The sequence below is a fragment of the Hylobates moloch genome, unplaced genomic scaffold (genome assembly GCF_009828535.3).
Source record: "Hylobates moloch isolate HMO894 unplaced genomic scaffold, HMol_V3 SCAFFOLD_8, whole genome shotgun sequence".
NCBI lineage: Eukaryota > Metazoa > Chordata > Mammalia > Primates > Hylobatidae > Hylobates > Hylobates moloch.
The window spans coordinates 10,824,098-10,848,503 of NW_026652283.1; the positions used below are offsets into that span (position 1 = coordinate 10,824,098).

General features: G+C 46.3%; 1 protein-coding gene across 6 annotated transcripts in view; it reads left to right on the forward strand.

The window, feature by feature from the left end:
• BCL2L14 (BCL2 like 14) overlaps positions 1-23,311 on the forward strand; it is a 53,935-nt gene extending 30,624 nt beyond the window's left edge. For all 6 annotated transcript variants that reach the window (XM_058442463.1, XM_058442460.1, XM_058442462.1 and 3 more), the window contains 5 exons: positions 3,263-3,702; positions 11,146-11,319; positions 14,715-14,785; positions 18,590-18,856; positions 22,888-23,311. In XM_058442463.1, the coding sequence (XP_058298446.1) occupies positions 3,270-3,702; positions 11,146-11,319; positions 14,715-14,785; positions 18,590-18,856; positions 22,888-22,926 (984 nt within the window). In that variant the 5' untranslated portion in view covers positions 3,263-3,269 and the 3' untranslated portion in view covers positions 22,927-23,311. The remainder of the gene's footprint in view (positions 1-3,262; positions 3,703-11,145; positions 11,320-14,714; positions 14,786-18,589; positions 18,857-22,887) is intronic.
• The last annotated feature ends 1,095 nt before the right edge of the window (positions 23,312-24,406 follow it).

A 24,406-nucleotide genomic window follows, 5' to 3' on the forward strand; every position in this document is an offset into this window, starting at 1 on the left:
CACTGGGAACAGGGAAGTGGAGCTGGGCTGAGTATAGGGTCACCAGATGTCCAATACAAGCAGAATGGACAGGGCTGTGCTGCAGGATGGATGAGGGGAGGGTGGGATGCCCGGAAAATGCATGGGGGAGGGTGGGATGCCCGGAAAATGCATGGGGGAGGGTGGGATGCCCGGAAAATGCATGGGGGAGGGTGGGATAGGATGGAATTGGGGAGCGGGAAGGGGTAAGTGGAAAAGCAGTAAGGAACATGACCTTTGAGGAGACGTTGACGTGACTCCTTACAGAGCAAATGACGTGACTCCTTACAGAGCAAATGATTTACATGTAAGTGAATGTGAAATTGGAGCAGTGGCCGGAAGAAAGATTGTCCAAGCCCTGGAATAAGATAGGAATGTGAAGAAACAGCAGAGGAGGAGGAAGGATTGCAGTCATGACCCCCACTTCATGCCATACTCCTCAAGCATTTGCTTACATTCAGTTATGTGAGGGAGGTTTGTGGGGCTTGGAAGTTGTGTAATTGTGTCTGTGTAGTTGATCTGGCGAGTTTTGCAACTTGCCCTTTGCTGCACTGGGAGGGCCATTTCTGTCCCCTCCGTCATCACCTGATGTTGCAGCATAGCCCCCCCGCATCCCTCTCAGACTCACTTCCATCAGAACACACCTAGCCAGGGACCCTTGCTTTCCTGGGGCCTGGCCAAGGAGCAGTTCCTCAGACAAACAGTTTCGCTATCAGCCAATGGGAGCCTCTTCTAAGTAAAGGAGAGGAGACAGTGATGGAAAAAGGCAGCATCCAGCAGGCCCTCAGGGAAGATATTTCAGCTCCTACACCTCCTTCCAATAGCAGAACCAGGGGGAAAAGTTAGAGAACATCCTCATTCGATCTAACAACGTGGACACCGAGGAACAAAAAGGTGGAGTGACTTGGCCTAGGATGTTGCAGGTTAGAAGCTGAGCCAGCCCTGGCCATCCATCCTTCAGACACCCAGGCCAATTTGTCTATACCGCCTCACATTGCCTCAAACCCTGTCTGCAGTTACTGTCCCATTTCTTTATAATTTGGTCCTGGTATGACAGGGTACAGTGGAAAGAAAAAGAGGAACATACCAGCTGATCCCCTTAATATTACTGCAGCTTCTTTATCATCACACCAGCTTACATGCCAAACGACAGTCTTAAATTAGGACCAGGAAGGGAAGGGAACATTATTAAGAGCCATATTAAGACAGAGCCTGAGGCCGGGCATGGTGGCTCGTGGCTGTAATCTCAGCACTTTGGGAGGCTGAGGCAGGTGGATCACTTGAGCCCAGGAGTTTGACACCAGACTGGGCAACATAGCGAGACCTTGTCTCTAAAAAACAAAACAAAAAAATTAGCCAGGTGTGGTGGCGTGTGCCTGTGGTCCCAGCTACTTGAGGGGCTGAGGTGAGAGCATCCCTTGAGCCGGGGAGGTTGAGGCTGTGGTGAGCTATGATCTGCACTCTAGCCTGGGCAACAGAGCAAAACTGAGTCTCAAAAAAAAAAAAAAAAAAAAAAAAACCTGAGGGCCTAGGACAACAGCTGAACTACAAAAAAAACCATAGCTACCACTTTTGAACCAGGTTCAGGGACTTCTCTTGTGTATCTTACACCCTTACAATATCCGTGCAAGATGACTATTATCATTTACAATTTGCCTATAGGAAGTTCATGTTTGGAGAGGTGGAATAACCTGCCGCAGGTCACAAAACTAGTCATTGGCATGGTCACAATCTGAATTTGGGACTGTTAGCTGAGAAGCCCAAGCTAATTCTTGATACACTCACTGCCTGGGACATTTCACACGGTAGATCTGAGCTTTCTCGCATCTGAGACTGAAAGGAAAATGTAGTCCTTAACAGACAGCAGAAGGAAACAGATTATTAGCAAAAAGAACTGCTTTCCTAGCAGGAAACCAGAGAAGGAGTTATTTCATGTAAGCTTAAGCAAAGGAAATTGAACAAAATCTGTTCTTTATCTATCCTGTTATTCGTATGGAAATAAAGACGAAATGCTTGCATCCTGTTGTTTTAGTGCTTGTACTGATCTTTTTAAAACGTGCCGGTGATCACATCACTCTGTACTCAAAACTTTGAACAGCTCTCCATTGCCTCCATCAGAGTGTTTCAAATTCGTAAAAAGTAAAATAAAATAACAGGATGCTTTTTTCAGATGAAATCTTACATGGCATACCAAATATAGCAAGAAAAAAGAAAGACAGAGAGGAGAGAGAAGCCCGGACAAGCTAAAGCAGAGGGTAGAGGGAGAAGGAACCGAGCAAGGGAAGGGTCAGGTCCCAGGCATTTCTCTTCCCTGAATTGGCCTCCCTCTTTTGCCACCTCCCCAGCAAGACCTTTAACTCCACAGTCCACAGCTCATTTTGAAATGTACTGATCAACGTGAGAAAATGCAAAGCTTCAGCCTGATAGTCAAAGAATACCATAATCTGGACCCAAGTGCTAGTTCACTTATTTTCCCTCCACTATTTTCAAGCCCTGGCTATTTGCAAACTGCATACGTATGCTGTCCCAGTTCTTACCACTCTTCAAACACATTCTGAATTCACCTATAATCTCCCCTCTGCCCACCCTGTTGTAGCCCCAATATCCACCCACCTGTCTAACTCCTTCTAGCTTTCCAAAAGCTTTCACTTGCCTCTTTCTTTGAAGCTCACCTATCTCTGCCTTCTAACCTGGCTATCTGCATCTCTGTTAGACCTCTTAGTTCATTAGCTCATTCTTTTTTTTTTTTTTTTTTTTTTTTTTGAGACGGAGTCTCACTCTGTCACCAGGCTGGAGTGCGGTGGTGCAATCTCGGCTCACTACAACCCACGACTCCTGGGTTCAAGCGATTCTTCTGCCTCAGCCTCCCAAGTAGCCGGGTCTACAGGCATGCGCCACCATGCCCGGCTAATTTTTGTATCTTTAGTAGAGATGGGGTTTCACTGTATAGGCCAGGCTGGTCTCGAACTCCTGAGCTCACGATCCACCCGCCTTGGCCTCCCAAAGTGTTGGGATTACAGGCATGTGCCACCGTGCCCGGCAGTTCACTTTCTTTATGTGGAGTTCTCTATGGCCATGCCTCTCTTCCCACCCCAGTAAGACTGTGGCTTTTCCCTCTCTACCCTCCAGCACAAACACAATAGATGTTCAATAAATGTTTACTGTTTTCACCCCTGTCTCTCCTGACCTGCAAAGAGTAAATGGCCCTGCATAGAAGGGCACAGTGTGGACTTTGTCGTTACAGGCCCAACATGTGTAGCACGAGTGCGTGTGACCTGGAAGAAATCCCCCTAGATGATGACGACCTAAACACCATAGAATTCAAAATCCTCGCCTACTACACCAGACATCATGTCTTCAAGAGCACCCCTGCTCTCTTCTCACCAAAGCTGCTGAGAACAAGAAGTTTGTCCCAGGGGGGCCTGGGGAATTGTTCAGCAAATGAGTCATGGACACAAGTGTCATGGCCTTGCAGAAATTCCCAATCCAGTGAGAAGGCCATAAACCTTGGCAAGAAAAAGTCTTCTTGGAAAGCACTCTTTGGAGTAGTGGAGAGGCAAGGTTTGCAGAGCACGCCTGCCGAGGTCTCTACTCAGGGTCAAAGGACGTTGGAATACCAAGATTCGCACAGCCAGCAGGGGTCCAGGTGTCTATCTACCGCGGAGCAGTGCTCGGAGCATGAAGGTAGGCATCCGGGATTTCTTTCTCTCCCGCATCCTGGTTTTTCCCTTCTTTGTGTCCAGAGTGGTACATCTCTTCTCATGTTGTAAAGTGGCTTTAGAGAGGGCATGCATTGTGCCTCAGCTTTCCAACTTATTAGTGTTCAATCATAATTGCCCTCCTTTTCTCAAGACTAAAAGGAGTTGCTGGCCCGGCACGGTGGCTCACGCCTGTAATCCCAGCACTCTGGGAGGCCAAGGCGGGCGGATCATGAGGTCAGGAGATTGAGACCATCTTGGCTAACACAGTGAAACCCCGTCTCCACTAAAAAATACAAAAAATTAGCCAGGCGTAGTGGCGGGCGCCTGTAGTCCCAGCTACTCGGGAGGCTGAGGCAGGAGAATGGCATGAACCCGGGAGGCAGAGGTTGCAGTGAGCCAAGATCGCGCCACTGTACTCCAGCTTGGGTGACAGAGTGAGACTCCGTCAAAAAAAAAGAAAAAAAAAGACTAAAAGGAAATGACGGAAGTTAAGGGTGCTGGGACTGGTTTTCTTTCTCCACTGTCTATAAATAAGCTTGTTTCCCAAATTCCTAGTCCTCTGCACCAGACACCAATATAAAAGAAGGAGGCCAGGCGCCGTGGCTCATGCCTGTAATCCCAGCACTTTGGGAGGTCGAGCTGGGCAGATCACGAGGTCAGGAGTTCGAGACTAGCCTGGCCAACATGGTGAAAACCCGTCTCTACTAAAGATACAAAAAATTAGCCAGGCATGGTGGTGCGTGCTTGTATTCCCAGCTACTCGGGAGGCTGGGGCAAGAGAATCGCTTGAACCTGGGAGGTGGAGGTTGCAGTAAGCTGAGATCGCATCACTGCACTCCAGCCTGGACTACAGGGCAAGACTCTCTCTCAAAAAAAAAAAAAAAAAAAGAAGGAGCCCTAACCAGGGGCTTGCTTGGGCTGCCTGGGCCGCTGCTCTTCCTAAGTCAACTCATTCACTCAAGGCCTCTGTGTTTCCATCTGTCCATTGGGTACCCCACTCTCTCCACCTCGTATGGTTGATGGGAAGATCAGAGAGCAAAAGGACTCTTGACAAAGTACAAACCATCCTACAAAAACAACTGAGAAGCATTTTGACAAAATCTTTCCTCAGTTGGACAAAATTAATTGTATTGAATGAAACATTTTCACCAGGCTCTGAGGCTCATACCTGTAATCTCAGCACTTTTGGAGGCCAAGGTGGGTGGATCGCTTGAGCTCGGGAGTTCAAGACCAGCCTTAGCAACATGGCAAAACCCCATCTCTACCAAAAAATACAAAAAAGTTAGTCAGACATGGTGGTACACGCCTGTCGTCCCGGCTACTCGGAAGGCTGAGGTGGGAGGATGGCTTGGGCCTGGGAAGTAGAGGTTGCAGTGAGCCAAGATGGTGCCACTGCACTCCAGCCTGGGTGACAGAGTGAGAGCCCATCACGTCTATACTCTCAGCACTGTGGGAAACCAAGGCAGGAGGATCACTTGACACCAAGAGTTTGAGATCAGCCTGGCATCATAGCAAGACCCTGTCTCCATAAAAAATTAAAATACAAAAATTAGCGAGGCATGATGGTGCATGCCTGTTGTCCCAGCTACTATGGAGGCTGAGGTGGGAGGATCACTTGAGCTCAGGAGGTCAAGGCTGCAGTGAGCCAAGATCACATCACCGCACCCCAGCTCTGGGTGACATAATGAGACTCTGTCTCCAAAAAAAAAAAAAAAAAGACAGTTGCCCTTCATGCACACACCTTGGCATAAGCATCTTCTTCCCCTTCAACAAAGCCCAGTGCCCAAAGCCTAGATTTTTTTTTTTTTTCTTTTTTAGCTGTTTTAGATGGAGTCTTGCTCTGTCGTCCAGGCTGGAGTGCTGTGGTGCAATCTCGGCTCACTGCAAGCTCTGCCTCCCAGGTACAAGCAATTCTCCTGCCTCGGCCTCCTGAGTAGCTGGGATTACAGGCGTGCACCACCACGCCTCGCTAATTTTTGTATTTTTAGTAGAGACGGGGTTTCACCATGTTGGTCAGGCTGGTCTTGAACTCCTGACCTCGTGATCTGCCCGCCCTGGGCTCCCGAAGTGCTGGGATTACAAGTGTGAGCCACTGCACCCAGCCGCAAAGCCAGATTTTAAAAGAAAGGCCCCCTCCTGCTGGGTTTCATTGGCCTGGGTAACTTGTCAATAATTAGTCAAGAGGTGGCAGTAATGTCTCAGTTTTTAAATGTGACAGTCCTGGCTTGCTTGGAGAATCAGACCACTCACAGACAGCTTTAGATCATTCACTATGATCAAGGAAACTTCCATTTCCCATTAGAGTTTCGGATGTTAGAACAGTGGGAGTTACAGTCAGGATCATCTGAGGGAACCTCATGGCACAGACAGGATAAGGAAATGGGAGTCCCACAAAGAGGGCTTACCAAGGAAACAGCCAGGAAGTAGCAGAGCCTGGACTTACCAGAAGTCCAGACCTCTCCCTAGACTTGTTTAACTTTTACAGCAAGGCATCTGCTCTCTGAACTCCGCCCAGCTAAGGCAGGTCTAGAGGAAGAGGGAGTGGCCCCCTGTGGTCCTCCCCTCCACACCTGCCTCCCCACCCCTCAGCCGCCCTCGCCCAGCCAAGGCTCCTTCTGCCGGGGGTGGTGTCTGGACTCTGGGGCAAAGAACAGTTTGGAGGCACCGAAATAGGCTTTTCTACTTTGCCTGTACTGTGGACTTTGCCAGCAGACAGAGAAAGCTTTTACAGACCTTAGTCTTCTGGTTTTTCCTGAGATAAATTGCATTCTGTATTTCAATATTTATTGGAGTGTCATTTGACATTTTTTTACTTTCTAAAATTTCAAGAGAAGCTTTTATTTTTTCAGTAGGGAAAGAAAACTTGTATGTGAGATTGAGAATTAAAGATTAAATTCAAAAACACTTAGGTGATGTGTTAACGTGCTGAATAGCTGAATAGTACCTATGGCTGAATAATATTCTCCATAAAAAATGAAAAATGATTACCTCCTAAGAAGGCTTTAAACACATATGTACAGCTCATCGTCCCTTCTCACCTTTCTCCTCACGTTTGCATTTAGTCAGTTAATTGTGTGTTTTTTACTTGTGTTACTTGTGTTGGTTTTACACTGGGCATGATCCAGGAGCGCCTCACATGCTATTTCTATTTTGCCACATACAAATCAGGCCTTACAAATTTGGTCTCTCCTAGGTTCTTCTTTGTTTGTTTGTTTGTTTGTTTGTTTGTTGTTTTTGAGACAGAGTCTCGCTCTGTCGCCCAGGCTGGAGTGCAGTGGCGCAATCTCAGCTCACTACAAGCTCCACCTCCCGGGTTCACACCATTCTCCTGCCTCAGCCTCCCGAGTAGCTTGCACTACAGGTGCCCGTCACCACACCCGGCTAATTTTTTGTATTTTTAGTAGAGATGGAGTTTCACCATGTTAGCCAGGATGGTCTCGATCTCCTGACCTCATGATCTGCTCGCCTTGGCCTCCCAAAGTGCTGGGATTACAGGCATGAGCCACCACGCCGGCCTCACCTGGGTTATTTTAACTGAAGGTCACTGTGTAGCCTTGTACAGCCACTGCCAGGCCTCAGTACTGGGCTTATGTGGGAACTGTGAGATTACGTCCCAAGACCAAACTCCGTTAGGAAGAGGCCTCAGGATGTAGAGGAATAGACATTAGCACTAGTTTTAAAGACTACCAATCCAGGCTCTTTCACTTGTGAATCTTGTTTCTCCATAGCTATGATTTGCTCACGTGGAATGTTATCGTTAAGGTGAGGTTCAGTGATATACAGTGGAACACCCAAATACCCACGGCTTAAATAACATACAGGTTTGCTTTTCTCTCCCTTAAAAGAGGACAAAAGTTTGGCAGCTCAGGCATGATATGACAGCTCCACAAAGTTATTAAGAATTCCTGGGAATGGCCAGGCAGGGTGGCTCATGCCTGTAATCCCAGCACTCCGGGAGGCTGAGGTGGGCAGATCGCTTGAGCCAAAGAGTTTGAGACCAGCCTGAGCAACATGACAAAACCCCATCTCTATAAAAAAAAAAAACAAAAATTAGCCAGGCGCAATGGTGCGCACCTGCAGTCTCAGCTACTCGAGAGGCTGAAGGAGGAGAATCAGTTGAGCCTGGGAGGCGGAGGCTGCAGTGAGCTGAGATCACACCATTGCACTCCAGCTTGGATGACAAGGATGAAAAAAAGAATTCCTGGGAATTCTGCCATCCCTCAGCTCGTGGCTTCCACCTCAAAGTCACCTTATATTCTAAAGGTGGCTGTTGGGGCTTCACCCATCATGTCTACATCTCAGGCAGGAATAAAAAGGAAGCAAAGGAAGAGCAAAGGGTGCCTTCTTTCTAGGTAATTCAGCTCCATTTTGTTTTATTATTATTTTTTTTTCTCTTTTGTAAAGATGGGGTCTGTGTTACCCAGGCTGGTCTTGAACTCCTGGCCTGAAATGATGGCCTTGCCCTGGCCTCCCAAAATGCTGGGATTACGGGCGTGAGCCACCGCACCCAGCCTCAGCTCCCTTTTCAAGAGCTTTCTTGAAACTGCTCCTAGCTTCTGACATCTCATTGGCTCTTCCCTACTGCAAGGGAGCCCAGGGAATATAGTTTGTTCAGCTGGGTTCATTGCTGCCCCTCACATTTTAGAGGTCTGTACTAAGGAAGAAGAAGAAAATGGATACTGAGTGGGAAAGAGCAGTCCATAAGGAAGTCACACCCCAACCCCCTGCCCTTTCTCTTTAAAACAAATGCCTCAGACCACAGGCGAAATGCGACCTTCCGACCCCTTTGGCCTGCACTTCCTGGCCCCACAATGACCCCCAAAACAGACTCCAAAGAATAGACAGCCTTTCTGTCTTCTCCCCACTCCATCCAATATTCCCTCGCCTAGCAGAGAGGACCAAGTCTGACAAGAATATAATCTTTTCTTTTTCACGTTTTAAAATTAAAATATCCAAGATGGGAATTTTAACTAGAGCTAGTGCATCTGTGGGAACATGTTTGCTTACAGTTTCTCCTGGACATGTCTCACTCCATGTCCACAAACCCATAGAAATCAATACCCTGCTTTAACCCCAGCACTTTGGGAGGCTGAGGCGAGAGGATCACCTGAGGTCAAGAGTTCAGGACAAGCCTGGCCAACATGGCAAAACCCTGTATCTACTGAAAAAATACATTAGCTGGGCGTGGTGGCAGGCGCCTGTAATCCCAGCTACTCAGGAGGCTGAGGCAGGGAGAATGGCTTGAACCCAGAAGGTGGAGGTTGCAGTGAGCCGAGATCGTGCCATTGCACTCCAGCCTGGGCAACAGAGAGAGACTCCGTCTCAAAAAAAAAAAAAAGTCAATACCCTGTACACAGTTAGCCAGATTGGGTAATGTTCTACCTGTTGGTGATCTTGTGGCTGCCCTGCCTTATGAGGGGAGGAGGGGACAGAGCCTTTGGGACCCTTCATGGACCTTCTTCATGTGCAAGATGGGCACAGGGTGCTTTCTGGTGGTAGAACCGCATGCTGATCACCCTAGATGAGCTGCACAAGGTTGCACAGGCAGCAGAAGCCTGCTTTCCTTTCTCATCTCCTGAGGACACAGCCAGGGAAGTTTCCCTTGGCTTTGGGAGCCAGCCTCTTGCCATTTCTTTCTTTGTCAGGGGCCATGGGTGGCCAGAGTTCCAGTGGAGGCTGGCTGGGCTGCAATAAGGGGATAACAGAGTGGAAAGTCTGTTTCGCTTGGTTCTTAAAACACGAGGAGAAAAGACATTGGTCCTTTTCTTCTTGATCTTTCTTCTCTCCATCATTCACTTCTTATCGGTTTTTGAACCCTGTGGACTAACCATGAAAAAGATGGCTTTATGAGTCAGATGTCCACAAGACGATGGCATCATGGACAGAGCATTATCTTCTGTGGCCTTTCCGCGAATGGCTGGAGGGCTGAAGGGAGGATACTGAAGCCTTCAGCTGTGGAGGAATCCAGGGAGAGGCATCAGGAGCCACCTTGGCAGCTCTGTATGATGTCAAAACCTGTTTCTCTTGTGGTTCAGTCCCTCCCAGGCCCCCTACTTGCCTCTCTTACCTACGGTGCTGTACAAAGCCCAGGAGTGCCCTAGGAGTTTGGGCACACCAACCTTCTGTCCAAAACGCCACTCCATTACCGTCTTCAAGTCCTGTGAATTACCTAATGTTAGTCTTCAAATGTTAGGTGGTAAAACCCAGCTGCTCCACACGGCATCCAAAACAGCTTGTACAAGCTTTTAAAAGTTTAGGATTTAGGTTGGGTGTGGTAGTGACTCATCCTTGTAATCCTAGCACTTTGGGAGGCTGATGTGGGAGGATTGTTTGCGCTTAGGAGTTCAAGACCAACCTGGGCAACATAGGGAGACCTTATCTCTAGAAAAAGAATTTTAATAAATTAGCCAGGTGTGGTGATGCACACCTGTCATCCCAGCTACTCAGGAGGCTGAGGTGGGACAATTGCTTGAGCCCGAGGGGTCCAAGCTGCAGTGAGCTGTGATCACACCACTGCACTCCAGCCTGGGTGACAGAGTGAAACTCTGTCTGGAAAAAAGTAAATAAACAAATAAAAGGTTAGAACTTAGTGACAAATCAACGGTGAAAATTTTACCACCCAGCAACTCAGCCATGCCATCTGCCCACCCCACCTCCCCTTTTCCCCACTCAGGGGCAAAGGCGACTGGTCTTTTGCAGGCTACAACATTCAGTGGGCCAATGCCATTTCACCGTCCTATCTCAAAGTGCTTTATTCTACAATTCTGTGTGCAAATACATGACGTAACTCTTTTCTTGGGTTGTAAATTCTTGAAGGCCATAAGTTGTGCTGACTGCATCCTTGTTTACCTATAAGCATTCATTGAATGTTTTCCAATAGATTTAGAGGGGAGAAAAGAGGCAGAACTGTACCAGCGACAGGAGTCAGGTGTTCACTTGATAATGGACTTGGATGATGAATCTCATTGCCCTGAGAGCAGGGATATTTCTTTCCTCAGTGACCAACCCCGAAATGCTTCTCAAACTATCGAATGTCCTCCTATGCACGTAGGGGCTGGCTCTTAGAGGTATAAAGCATGTCGAGAAAAAAGAATAAAAATAAAAGCATAATGAGCACTCCTTCAAGTAAAGAGCTAAGCACTCCTTTTTGTGTCTCTTCCCTTGCAAAGGGGAAAGGAGACCCTAATTTTGCAAGACTTCAGAAAGAGTGTGCAGAAGGCCAATTGTTTCCAGGTGACAATCATTCCTGCGTGCACCCCTCCCACATCCCGGCCTCTGCTGAAGAATGACCCTCCCCCAGCACACATACTCCCAGGCACTTTCCTTCTATTCTGGGCTGGTCTTTTCATTCTGGGCGACGTTGCATACCAATGAGCCAGACGAAGTTCTGGGAAGGGCCTCTCAGCACCATTTTGTCTTGTTTCAGCTGTGGACCCCAAAGTCATTTCCATTGCCAACCGAGTAGCTGAAATTGTTTATTCCTGGCCACCACCACAAGCGACCCAGGCAGGAGGCTTCAAGTCCAAAGAGATTCTTGAAACTCAGGGTCTCTCCTTCCAGCTCGAAGGCCACGTGCCTGTAGCTTCAAGTTCTAAGAAAGGTAAGCTTTCCTTCCCTGGGTGGAGTGTTTGCCAGGCAGGGGCGCAGGAGCATTTGTGTATTTATCCATCCCAGGGCTTGGCAATTTGACAGTCTCTGCTGCCTGGACTGAGGGCTTAACAGCCACAGGCTGTGGGCAATGAGCTCCAGCTTGAGACACCAGCCCGAGGCAAGGGGGCTGCCCCAGCAGGTTGAACCAACATTCCCAGCTCTCTGCTAAGTAAGAAAGGAAAGTCTTCTACAGAGGGAGAGGAGGAAACACAAAGCCCGCATTCAGCCTTGTCTGTGGCGGGAAATGCAATGTTAGATCTGATCATGTTACCAGTGACCCTGGGCCAATTTGCACCAGGTACAGTTGGAGCGTCAAGCCAGGGATTTATATTATAACATTGCTTTAGGGCTTTGTGAAAAAGCAGGGGGGTGTCAGGCACCAGCTATGGTGCAAGACATGGAGCAGAACTGAGAAGTAGTGACAAGGCTGGGTCAGTTGTCACCCAAACCATAGCAATAGCTGAGACTGTAGATCCCATCAGGCTGGTGGTAACTCGAGGCACTGAGGGGAGAGTCAAGGGGAGCAAAGCCAAGTGCCACTGGAAGAGAAGCTCTGCCCGGCATTCCCACGCCACAGATCTTGCTCCTGGCTCCCTCCACAAACTACAGTGGAGGTTGTGATGACACAGCCTCATTGTCTGGGATAAATACCTGAGGTTCGTTGTCTCATGCCAAGGCAATCGAGGACACGGACACACACAAGAAGTGGGTTTAGTGGCAGAGGTTTAATAGGCAAAACAAAGAGAAAGGAGAACAGCTCTCTCTCCTGCGACAGAGAGGGGAACCCAAAAGTGACTTCTGGCCTGTGACAGAATGCACCGGATTTTATAGACAGGTTTGAGGAGGCGGTGTCTGATTTACATAGGATCCAAAGATCAGTTGAACCAGGTGTGACGTTTACATAGCATGGGGGAAGCTGGCCACCCCACCCTAATCTTTCTATGCAAGTGGGCTTTCCACTTGGCTGGCGCCATGTTGTTTGCTCCCTACGGCACACGTGGTTGGAAAGGAAAAGGGAAAATGCGGCCGCCATGTTGGACGTGCCTAGTCCCAGGTGGCCTTTTCCTATTGGCACAGCTGCCAACATTCACTGTGCAAGCTTTTAGCTTGCTTGTCTATGTCTGCAGCTCAATTTTACAGGCTACTCTTTGTTAGAAATGAAAATGATTTGGGGGCTGCTTTTCATTAAAAGGAAAACCTTCCCAAGAACTTCCTTACCCTCACTATCTGCCTAAATAATTTCTTTTTAACTCCTCTAACAGTGAGGCCAAGGTGGATCTTGGGTTTGCACCTCCCTAAAGAACAAGGTGAAGGTTCTCCCTCCAAAGGTATCCGTGTCTCCCAACCCCTGATGCAGAGCAGTAGCCACGCTAAAGGGGCCACAGCTGCCACAGAGGCTCAGGGGACCGTGTGAGGAGCTGGAGGAGAGGAGGAGGCCTCTTAGTCTGCTAAAAAAAAAAACAGTGTCAACATTTTATTGCTATCCCATGTGGGCTTGGGAGATGGAATGTCACCCCTAAACCAAGCTAAAGCTAAGATGACCTCATCCTCTGTGCACAGGAGAAACAGGCTGCTGTGCCAGCAACTTTCCCTAAGAGAGTGTTAACCCAATATATCTGAGACAGATCTCACTCAGTTTAGAACTTTTATTTTGGCCGGGCACGGTGGCTCGCACCTGTAATCCCAGCACTTTGGGAGGCCAAGGCAGGTGGATCGCCTGAGGTCAGGAGTTCAAGACCAGCCTGGCCAACATGGTGAAACCCCGTCTCTACTAAAAATACAAAAAAATTAGCCAGGCGTAGTGGCAGGTGCCTGTAATCCCAACTATTAGGGAGGCTGAGGCAGGAGAATTGCTTCAACTGGGGAGGCTGAGGTTGCAGTGAGCCAAGATTACGCCATTGCACTCCAGCCTGGGTGACAAGAGTGAAACTCCATCTCAATTAAAAAAAAAAAAAGAAGAAGAAGAAGAAGGTTTATTTTGCCAAGCCTGGGTGCGGTGGCTTACGTCTGTAATCCCAGCACTTCGAGAGGCCAAGGCAGACGGATCTCTTGAGGCCAGAAGTTCAAGACCAGCCTGGCCAACATAGCAAAACCCCATCTCTACTAAAAATACAAAAAATTAGCCGGGTGTGGTGGCACACACCTGTAGTCCCAGCTACTCAGGAGGCTGACGCAGGAGAATCACTTGAACCCGGGAGGTGGAGGTTGCAGTGAGCCAAGATCATGCCACTGCACTCCAGCCTGGGTGACAGAGTAAGACTCACATACTCCACTGCCCCTGTCCCCCCAACACACACCATACACCAACTGTGGCCACGTTCCTATCCATCTGCCCTTTTAGCCTTGGCCATAGGGGAATTTATTAATTTTACTTATTTATATCCCACCTTATTGTCAAGACCCAGCATACAAACAATAAATTTTAGTCAGATAAAATCCATCAATTTGAAAGATATCTTTGTAAAAAGAAAACAAAAACAGGAAAATAAGACGGATTTGGGAATTGGGTTAATTTCCAAAATGTAGGCCAGCAAGACTATCCACTCTCTTAGATATGGGCCACAAATTTGGCTCTATACTTTCTAGCAACTAACCCAAAGAGTGAAATATAATCAAATATGAGATTTATGGTGTCCATAAGATAAAAGCACCATCTGCTGAGGAAGAATCCAAAAACCAGAAGAATATTCCTCCTAAATATCTTCATAGACAGAATCCTGTGCTGTGAAACCGATGTTTTCAACAACAAGCTTAAGGTAACTACAGTGATGAATTTCACAGTGAGAGCTGGGGGACTGAGCAAAGGGAGAAGGGGAAAGAAGGAAAGGAAGGGGCTGTAGGAGAAATCCCTAGTATGGTTTGTGTCTGGGCAGAAGAGGCAAGGTAAGATTTACTTGATAAGAATTAACATGCTTCTTGCCAGGCACGGTGGCTTATGCCTGTAATTCCAGCACTTCGGGAGGCCGAAGTGGGCGGACCACCTGAGGTCAGGAGTTTGAGACCAGCCTGGCTAACATGGTGAAACCCAGTTTCTACTAAAAATACAAAAAAAATTAGCCAGGCGTGGTGGCACACGCCTGTAATCCCAGCTACTTGGGAGACTGAGGCGTGAGAATCGCTTGAACCTGCAAGGCGGAGGTTGCAGTGAGGCAAGATCGCACCATCGCACTCCAGCTTGGGCAACAAGGGCAAAACTCTGTCTAAAAAAAAAAAAAAAAAAAAAAAAAGAATTAGCATGCCTCTTCCTTCAGCCTTTACCAAGCCACAAGCATTCATTGTCCCTGGAAAAATGTAGGATTATTTTTTGCTTCTCTTAAAAGAAATAACTGGAATTTTCCCCGACAGATGAAGAAGAACAAATACTAGCCAAAATTGTTGAGCTGCTGAAATATTCAGGAGATCAGTTGGAAAGAAAGGTATGGAACACCTGGAACTGATGCGATTGATTTCTGTGCCCATGCACTAGTACATGAGAATGGAATTGTATTCCAGGTTGCAACCTTATTCCTTTTCTAAGTCCCAGTTTCTGCTTAGTCCTAAATTTTATTTCCCTTGGAGTCAAAATTCTTCATGCTGGTAGAATCTCAAAAATGAGTCACTTTGGAAAACATAAGTAAACCTTCTGGAGCCTCCTTGGAATTTTTGGAAACTAAAAAAGGAACTTGTTATTGCAAGAAAAGACACGAGTAAATTAAAATTTGCTGGATGGAATCATTAATCTCGTTCCCTATGTAACTGATCCTCACTGAAGTTTAGACTTGCATTTGCTTTGCAGCCTGAATATCTGTGTCCCACACTCACTGCAAAGCTGGAATACCTTCTGGAATTGTTTTCCCCTGTAGTTGCTGGATTGTTGTCTGTTTAAGGGTTCTCTTAGCAGTTCAGCCAGGGAGGCGCGCTAGTGGGAGAATGTATGGATTTCCTGCCATTTGGAAGTTGAGACCCATCCTTCCAATCAGGAACAGGTGGGAGTTGCCTTCAGGTAAAGAGTTGGTGAGCAAACCTTCAACAGAGTCAGAAGGGCTTCTCTATGCCTCCTGGGTCCATCACCCACAGACGACTGAGTAGTCTCTAGAATCTGTCAATCAGGGGCTGGCTTGCAGACATAGACCCTTGTTTTGCCAGAATCTGTGGGGAGGCAGTCAGACCCTGGGGGTGGGGATGGGAGGTTCTGCAGGAAGACAAACAGCTCCTGTCTATAGCTTTGTCCAAAGTGTGCCCAGAGGCTGGTGACCCAGAGGGCGAAGCACCTGGGAGATGGGACAGAATGAGAAACAGCGAGAAAACCAGGGATATTCGGTTAAAGAAAAGAGAACAGGTTGTGTGAGCTTTGGGGCCACAAGTAGAGGGTGGAGAGGGGTGCAGAGGAAGCAAGAGATGGAACAGGATGCATGATTTAGGGGCACCCCTGCATTTCTCCAGAGCTAGTATCATGGATACAGAAATTATGCCTAGTATGGAGTGATTGATTTCTCCTTATGGTAAGAATGAACCTCCATTCCTGGAGAATAGGCACTCCAGACTGCCCATGAGAGTCAGCGGGTGCCTTGTGAGGGAATGATCTTCCTGTCACGGGAAGAATTGCAAGTAGGTGCCGATACCAGTTAGCAGTTCAGCACGGAACTCTGAGGGGTCCTTTAGACATCCTCAAGGGCTCTTTACAACTCGGAGTTTCTGTCGCTCTCACAGGCACCTCCTTCCCAGCTTCCCTAAGCAGGGACTTGTGGTCAGTGGTCAGGGAGGTGGGAAAGGCGGAGTGGGGGTGCTGGAGGTGGGACGAAGGCCACCTCTCAGGTTATGAAGAGCGATGGTTTCATTTTCACCCCCACAAATTACCACTTTCAAAAACCTCACTCTGTCTGGGGCTCTCTCTTAAGGAGTTTGGATATTTTACGTTGTTTATGGCAAAGCCTTGTTGTTATTTCCTTTACACGCTTCCCCAGTAGGGAGCTCTGCTAGGGACACATGGTAGGTGTGACCTTGTGCTGGGCCGGTGCCAAGCTCCCACTGCAGAGTGCCGTGTGTGTGGCTGCAGGGGATCTGCAGAGCCGCTGGTCCCGAGAGCACACACAGCCCAAAGGCCCATCCTACACCTCCAGGAGAGGCCAAAGAGCCAGGCGCACCCGAGAGGGACAGGCAGGGGAGGGGTGAGGAGGTGCCAGTGGAAGCCCTGTCTTTGTGGCGTTTGATTCTTTTACTGTTCTGGCACAGTCGCGACTTGGCTGCCTGCTAGGGTTTTGAGCCTGGCTTCCTCCATTGGGAAACTGATGAAGAGGAGTCCATTCCCTGTTATGGAGGGGGCTGGCTATGCCTGCTGCAGAGTCACAACCCAGACGGGGCCTGGACGGTGGGGGTGGGCTTGGTTCAGGGAAAAGACAGGTCTGCCAAAATCTCCCAATCGCATCTGACTCATCCCCCAGATATCCCTTTTAGAAACAATATTTGTTGAAAACTCGCTTGGCTTATCATTCCTGTAGGACAGAACTAGAGGATTTTCAAATAAATATTTTGTCCCTGCTCACTAAGAAATTTCCATTTTCACATGACAACCAGCATATTAACAGACATTGCAAGAATGCTTTAAATGAAGATGATATATAGCTTTTTGATATGAGCCCTGATTTTTCAAAAGCAGAAGAGGCAGCATTGATTTTGTTTTAAAAGCATGGTAGCTCAAAGGAGGTAAAGCAGAGAGATATCAGCTTCAAGGGAGGGCCGGGAGGTAAAATCGATAGGGTAGAATAATGGGAGAGAAATCAGTGAATTGGAGTTTTCTTAAGTGAACATATGCACGCAAGGGAGTCTTCCCTGACCTCCATGCTCCCATAGCATCCTGAAAAATGACTCGCATTTCCAGAGCACCTCTTCTATGTCCAGCACTATAAAGTGTTCAACTACCCTATAGTATAGGGCCAAGCACAGTGGCTCACACTTGTAATCCCAGCTCCTGGGGAGGCCGAGGTGGGAGGATCGCTTGAGGCCAGGAGTTTGAGACCAGCCTGGGCAATATAGTAAGACTTGTCCCTAAAAAACAATAAAAGTTTCTTAAGAAAATGAAGGCTGGGGACGGGCGCAGTGGCCCATGCCTGTAATCCCAGCACTTTGGGAGGCCGAGGCAGGTGGATCACCTAAGGTTAGGAGTTCAAGACCAGCCTTACCAACATGGTGAAACCCTGTCTCTACTAAAAATACAAAAATTAGCCGGGTGTGCTGGTGTGTGCCTATAATCCCAGCTACTCGGGAGGCTGAGACAGGAGAATTGCTTGAACCTGGGAGGCGGAGGTTGCAGTGAGCTGAGATCGCGCCTCTGCACTCCAGCCTGGGCGACAGAGTGAGACTCCATCTCAGAAAAAAAAAAATGAAAGAAAGAAAAGAAAAGAAAATGAAGACTGGGTGCAAGGACTCATGCCTATAATCCCAACACTTTGGGAGGCTGAGGTGGGTGGATCGCTTAAGCCCAGGAGTGGGCAGCATGGCGAAACCCCATCTCTACAAACAAATAGAAAAAAATTAGCCAGGTGTGGTGGCATGCACCTGTAGTCCCATCTACTTGGGAGGCCGAGGCAGGAGAATCACTTGAGCCCAGGAGGCAGAGGTTGCAGTGAGCCGAGACCACACCACTGCACTCCAGCCTGTGCAATGGGAGTGAAACCCTGTCTTAAAAAAAAAAAAAAGAAAGAAAGAAAACAATTACTCTACAGTATCGATACTATCACCATCCTAGTTTAGAGACGACAAACTGAATCTGAGAGGTTAATTTCCCCAAGACTGCATAGCTAAGTAAGAGGTGGACCCAGGGGTTTTAGCCAAGACAGTGATTCCTAAGCTTCAGATCCTGTCCATTACACTACCTCTAGCAAAGCACATCACATTGTTCTGCAATTCCCAATAGACTGTGAGCCCTTTGAGTGAGGACCCGCATCTCAGTCATCCATACTACCTGCCCATTATAAGTGCTCAGGAAATATTTGTTGAATGTCAAATGAACCGACTGTTCCATTTTATACACGTATTTGTGCTGATGAAATGAATTCACCGAGCAGTACATGCCCATTCTGGTTCTGCAGGACACTGCCTTCATCCCCATTCCCTTGGTTGACACCAGCATCCAGGGTTTTCCACGGGGTGGTTAGATGGCCTGCATTTGAGCTAAAGAATGAACTTCCGTCTGCCTCATGGAGCCAAGCTACTGTACTGAGTGCTTATTCTCTTGTACACAGCTGAAAAAAGATAAGGCTTTGATGGGCCACTTCCAGGATGGGCTGTCCTACTCTGTTTTCAAGACCATCACAGACCAGGTCCTAATGGGTGTGGACACCAGGGGAGAATCAGAGGTCAAAGCTCGGGGCTTTAAGGCTGCCCTTGCAATAGACGTCACGGCCAAGCTCACAGCTATTGACAACCACCCGATGAACAGGGTGCTGGGCTTTGGCACCAAGTACCTGAAAGAGAACTTCTCGCCATGGATCCAGCAGCACGGTGGATGGGTAAGCGTATCCTATTTAAAAACAAATTTTCTCAGAACTCAGAAGAGATGGGATGGATTTTTTTTTTTTTTTTTTAATGAAGGGAACACATCTATGAAGCAGTTCTCATGAGTTTAGGACACTTGAGTGGCCAGAGACAGATCCCATTGATGGGAACATATTTTTAGTGATTATCTTCATCATCAATAAATATTTACTGAGCTCTCCAAGGGTATGTAGGGTATGTGTGGATGGAGAGGGACTGGTCAGATGGAACAGGAAATGAGGAGATGCTGAGATAAGAAATGTTTAGATAGATGAAATTTCTGTTTTCACAAATTTTGCAGGCAACGGAAGTCTGGCAGGGAGACAAGGGCAGGCAGACAGTTCCTCACACTTGCAGATACTTACAGGTCGCAGGGACTAAGCCTCATGCAGAGACTCAGGGTTCCTGACATTTTGTCATTGCTGCTTTGACCCAGCCATTTTGAGGGTGACATTTTGATACCAAATAAAAAGCCAACAGTTAAACTTTCATCTATTTTCAATTACCTGGTATCAGTCAAAACAGACCTCTTTCCCCTTTGCCTCAAACCCTCTCCCATCCCTCATCCCCAGTTCCTCAGGTCTCCTTAAAACTGCCATGTTCAAACGGCTACATAAGGTCCACCATGTCAAAATGTGCTAACCCAGAACTTTAACTCTCAACAGGCCTAGGCATTCCTAGGCGGACAGACCTTCACCCCACATTATCCTTAGTTCTCTTTCCACTAGAATGGTCCAGGGGCCAGCAGGAGGATTGAATCGGCTCTAGGCATGGCTGGAGTGACCCTGGCACCTCCACACAGCCTTGGTCTCTTTGCTGACAGAAGGAAACTGCAGCTGATCTTGCCCAAGGGTCTGAAGTGCCCGCCATGGTCTTCAGTGGCCGCCATGGTCTTCAGTGCCCACCATGGTCTTCAGTTTCTGTACATTGAGTTCCTTTCTATTTTCCACTTTTGCACCAAGTTTGATAACCCTAAGTGGCTGATCTGAACAACTAAGGCCATTCTTAAGTCTTCTAAACTTAAGCTGCCTTAGCTTATTCTAAAAGGAGGACAGGTTCCTCAACATTATTTTAGTTCTACCTATTCTTCTTTCCAGGATTCCTTCACCCCAATAACCCCCTCGAGCCCTCATCTGCCCCAAAGCCTCTCCTGACCCTTCCAGCTCAAAGGTTGCACAGTCTCTAATCTCCAACACTTCATGTTTGCAGCATAATAATATACAAAAATGATCAAATTCCCAATTGACTATGTGTCAAGCATTCATTTTAAAACTCATTGTTAGTCCTCTGAATATATTTTCTCAGAGAAATTATAATTATCAATTGGGTTCACAGGCCAGCTCTCAAAAATCTATTTAACCCACTAATGTAGCTAAAATACCATAAATATGCTATCAGAAAGCAGTGGTTCTATACCAAAAGCACAAGCAACAAAAGCAAGAATAGATACATTGGATTTTGTTTTGTGCTTCCAAGAACACCACCACCAAGAATGTGAAAAAAAAAAAAAAAAAAAAAAACCCACAGAATGGGGAAAAATACTTGCAAATAATATCTCTAATAAAAGACATATCTAAATACATAATGAACTATTATAATTGAATAATAAAATGTCAAATAACCCAATTTTCAAATGAGCAATGGATTTGAATAGACATTTCTCCAAAGAATATATGTAAATGGCTAAAAGCACATGAAAAGACGCTTGTTTGACATCTTCAACAGTAGGAAAATGCAAATCAAAGCAACATGGAGCTCTATCCACTACAGTGGCTAAAATGAAAAAGAAAAGTATTGAAGTTGGTGAGGATGTGGAGAAACTGGAACCGTTTATGTTGCTGGTTGGATTGTAAAATGGTGCAGTCCCTTTGGAAAACCACTTGGGAGTTCCCAAAAATGTTAAATATGAAGTTACCAATTCCAGGGGCTGGGCGCGGTGGCTCACACCTGTAATCCCAGCACTTTGGGAGCCCAAGGCGGGTGGATCACGAGGTCAGGAGATCCAGACCATCCTGGCTAACATGGTGACACCCCGTCTCTACTAAAAATACAAAAAATTAGCCGGGCGCGGCGGTGGGCGCCTGTAGTCCCAGCTACTCGGGAGGCTGAGAATGGTGTGAACCCAGGAGGCAGAGCTTGCAGTGAGCCCAGATCACGCCACTGCACTCCAGCCTGGGAGACAGAGCGAGACTCCGTCTCAAAAAATAATAATAATAAATAAAAATAAAGTTACCAATTCCACTCCTGGATATATACCCAAGAAAGTTGAAGACATATTTTCATACAAAAATTTGTACATGAATGTTCATAGCTTCCATTAGCCAAAAAGTGGAAGCAACCCAAATGTCCATCAACTGATGAATGATGAATGGATAAGGAAAATGTAGTATAGCCATACAATGGAATATTATTCCACTATAAAAATAAAGCAAGTATTGATACATGGATGAACCTTAAAAACATTATGCTAAGTGAAAGAAAGTCAGGCAAAAAGGCCATATACTGTGTGATTCCATGTATATGAAGTGTCCAGAATAGGCAAATGTATAGATACAGAAAGTAGACTCGTTGCCAGGAGCTGAGGGTGAGAGAATGGGAATAATTGCTAAGGGATGTGAAGTTTATTTTTGGAGTGATGATAATGTCCTAAAATCAGAGGTGATGTTTGCATAACTCTGTGAATATACTAAAAGTGAATATACTAATTCACTGAATTAGTGAATTTTATAGCACAATTATATTTCAATGAATCTTTATAAAACTAGCAGTTCTAATTCTAGTAATCAAAAAGAGGAAAGAGAAATGAATGCAATTATTTTTTTAATTTGGCTGCTGGTACTGGAGGAAAAAAACAGTCCCAATTAGAAGAAAAAGATGAATTATTCAGTAGGAATACAAAAGTGGATTTCCAAAGGCTTTAGAAATTGATGGCACTAGTTCTTTAACATCTGTAGTTTCAATTCAAAATGTATTTCTTATCCAAGTTATCATAAACCTTAATCTTAACTCTTGGCCATAGTTAAGTTTAATTTGGAGCATGTCAGTGGAAATTAGGAGAGGGGAGAAAAAGAATGTGAGAGGGATGACTAATTTTTCCAAAGGGTAGAGAAAAAATAAAGGATGATGATAAAGAATATTTATGAGCTGATATGAGCTATGGAAGTGTGAAGGACATGTGGATTGGGGCGTGTGCTCAGAGTCCCTTAATGGGAAAAAAAGAAGGCACTGGGAAGTAAGCCTCCTGGGACTTCCATTGGCACCAAGTGTCTCGATGGCTCTCTGTGCTGTCCTTGTAGTAGTGTGGGAGGAGAGAAATCTAGTCCCATGCACAGGCTTTCCAGAAGCTCAGGGTTCCTAACTATCTCAGTATTCCACATCTGATACGAGTACATCTCATCTTCCCAACTAAACTGCAAATCTGTAAGGGTGAGATCATGTTTTTATGATGGCTCCTTTAATCTCCCAAAGCTCCCATTCCTCTGCATAACACCATAGATGTTCAGCCAGTACTTGTAGAACGGTGAATGAATCGATCAAATGAATGAAGAGCAACTCTATCTACAAGGCATGCCAAACAAGCTACCACGAGATTCTGATTTACTCCTTGGCTCTTTGTTCTCTCTGTGGAGCACCATTCACATAGTTACCCTGCAGTCCGGCAATCTCACCCATTCTGTAGCACTTTGAAAGGAGAGAGTTGTAACCTCCATAGTCATCGACTTTTCAGTACCCACCCTTTTAAATTTTAAATACACCCTCGAAGCCCTCCCATCTTCAAGAAAAGATCCAGCCTGTTAGCTCTGGGTGTGTAACATAAGACCTTAGCTGATGTTTTCCTTGCAGGCATACCAAGAATGCCAGTCACCTCTCCAAACCCTACCCCAAACTAACATGGTCTCCTGAGCCTCGGGTCATGCCTGGGATAGAGCAGAGTTAGCAGCCATATGTTTTCACTTCAACAGTAAATCTAACTTGGAATTTTAAGAATCCATTTTTCCCCCTCTAGGAAGAAATACTTGGGATATCACATGAAGAAGTAGACTGAAATACCAGATTTGTCATCAGGAATACTCTTCATCTACCGTGGTCCTGTGCATGCTGGCCTCAGGTGGACTACAGGAGATTACAACGTACAAGGCAGATGGAGCAATTGATGTTTTCAAAACCATTATTCCTGTGATTGGAGAGGCATCCGGAGAGGCCTTGTTCATCTCCAGCTCATAAAATGTAGCAGCATGGTCCTTGACAGTGACATTGTTCAAGCCCTCCACTGAGTGCCTGAGGAAATCTGTAAAGATAAGTGGTGATGTTGTTTCAAACGTTCAGAACAGATACCATCATCCTGCCTTTGTTAGCTGCTGTAGGAAAGTGTGTTACAGATGTCTGCTGACCTCACAAGAGTGAAAAGATAAACTGTGCATGTGTTTACACTTCCGTGTCTGGTACTATTTATTTTTAAACTACACTTGGGGTGGCCTAATACCTAGGAAGACGTTGCTATTCACGTTAGTAAACAGCCTAAAGAAACTCTTAGGTTTACTGCTACATCCATTTGCTTGGAGAGGTAACTGTTGTCTGTGCCTTTTTGAAAAACTTCCATTTGGTACAAAATTTTTACTCCAACACCCCCTCAACCCTTTTCTCAGGGACCACACCTCTTCTTCCCAAGGTCCCTGGGACTTCATCATTCTTTGTGGTAGTACAATGATTGGTAGCAAGTAAAATAAATACATAGAAAGACTACTGTCAAAAGAGTGTCTTCTGATTAGTAAGTAATAAGTCTTCTGATTGAGTATCAAATGAGTTAATTTACATGAAGTGCTTAGGACACTTCTTGGTACTTAATGTTAAGTCTTCACTTATGGTCCCTAATGTGTGCTGCCCTCAGCTAAGCTGCCAATTTCCTCTCCTGTCAACGCAGTCCACTGATTGCTTTCCTGAGACGGAGACTGTTCAGTATAAGGTTTTTTAGAAACATGCTCAATAGCAAGTGTTTAAGACACAAAACAATTTTAAAAATATGATCAATTTATAAGGTCTTAAAAATTTCTGGATATCTAGTACCTAGCATATGGCCTGATGTAAAATTGGTGCTTAATAAACCTTTGAAGAACAAAGAAGTCAATAAGTCAGACATACTCTCAGGTTCAAGGGAAAACTGGATCTATCTATTATCAAATGCTTCACTAGCCTACCCATCTCAATAAAATGAGTTATTCTCTTTTGTTTTCTTCTCCCACATGAAAGTCATCAGTGTTAGGGATAGAGGAGTCTCCATTTTTTTGGTCTTGTTTTGTTTGTTTTGTTTTGTTTTGAGACAGACTCTCGCTCTGTCGCCCAGGCTGGAGTGCAGTGGCGTGATCTCGGCTCACTGCAACCTCCACCTCCTGGGTTCAAGCACAAGCAATTCTCCTGCCTCAGCCTCCCAAGTAGCTGAGACTACAGGCACCCGCCACCACGCCCGGCTAATTTTTTTTTTGTATTTTTAGTAGAGACGGGGTTTCACCATGTTAGCAAGGATGGTC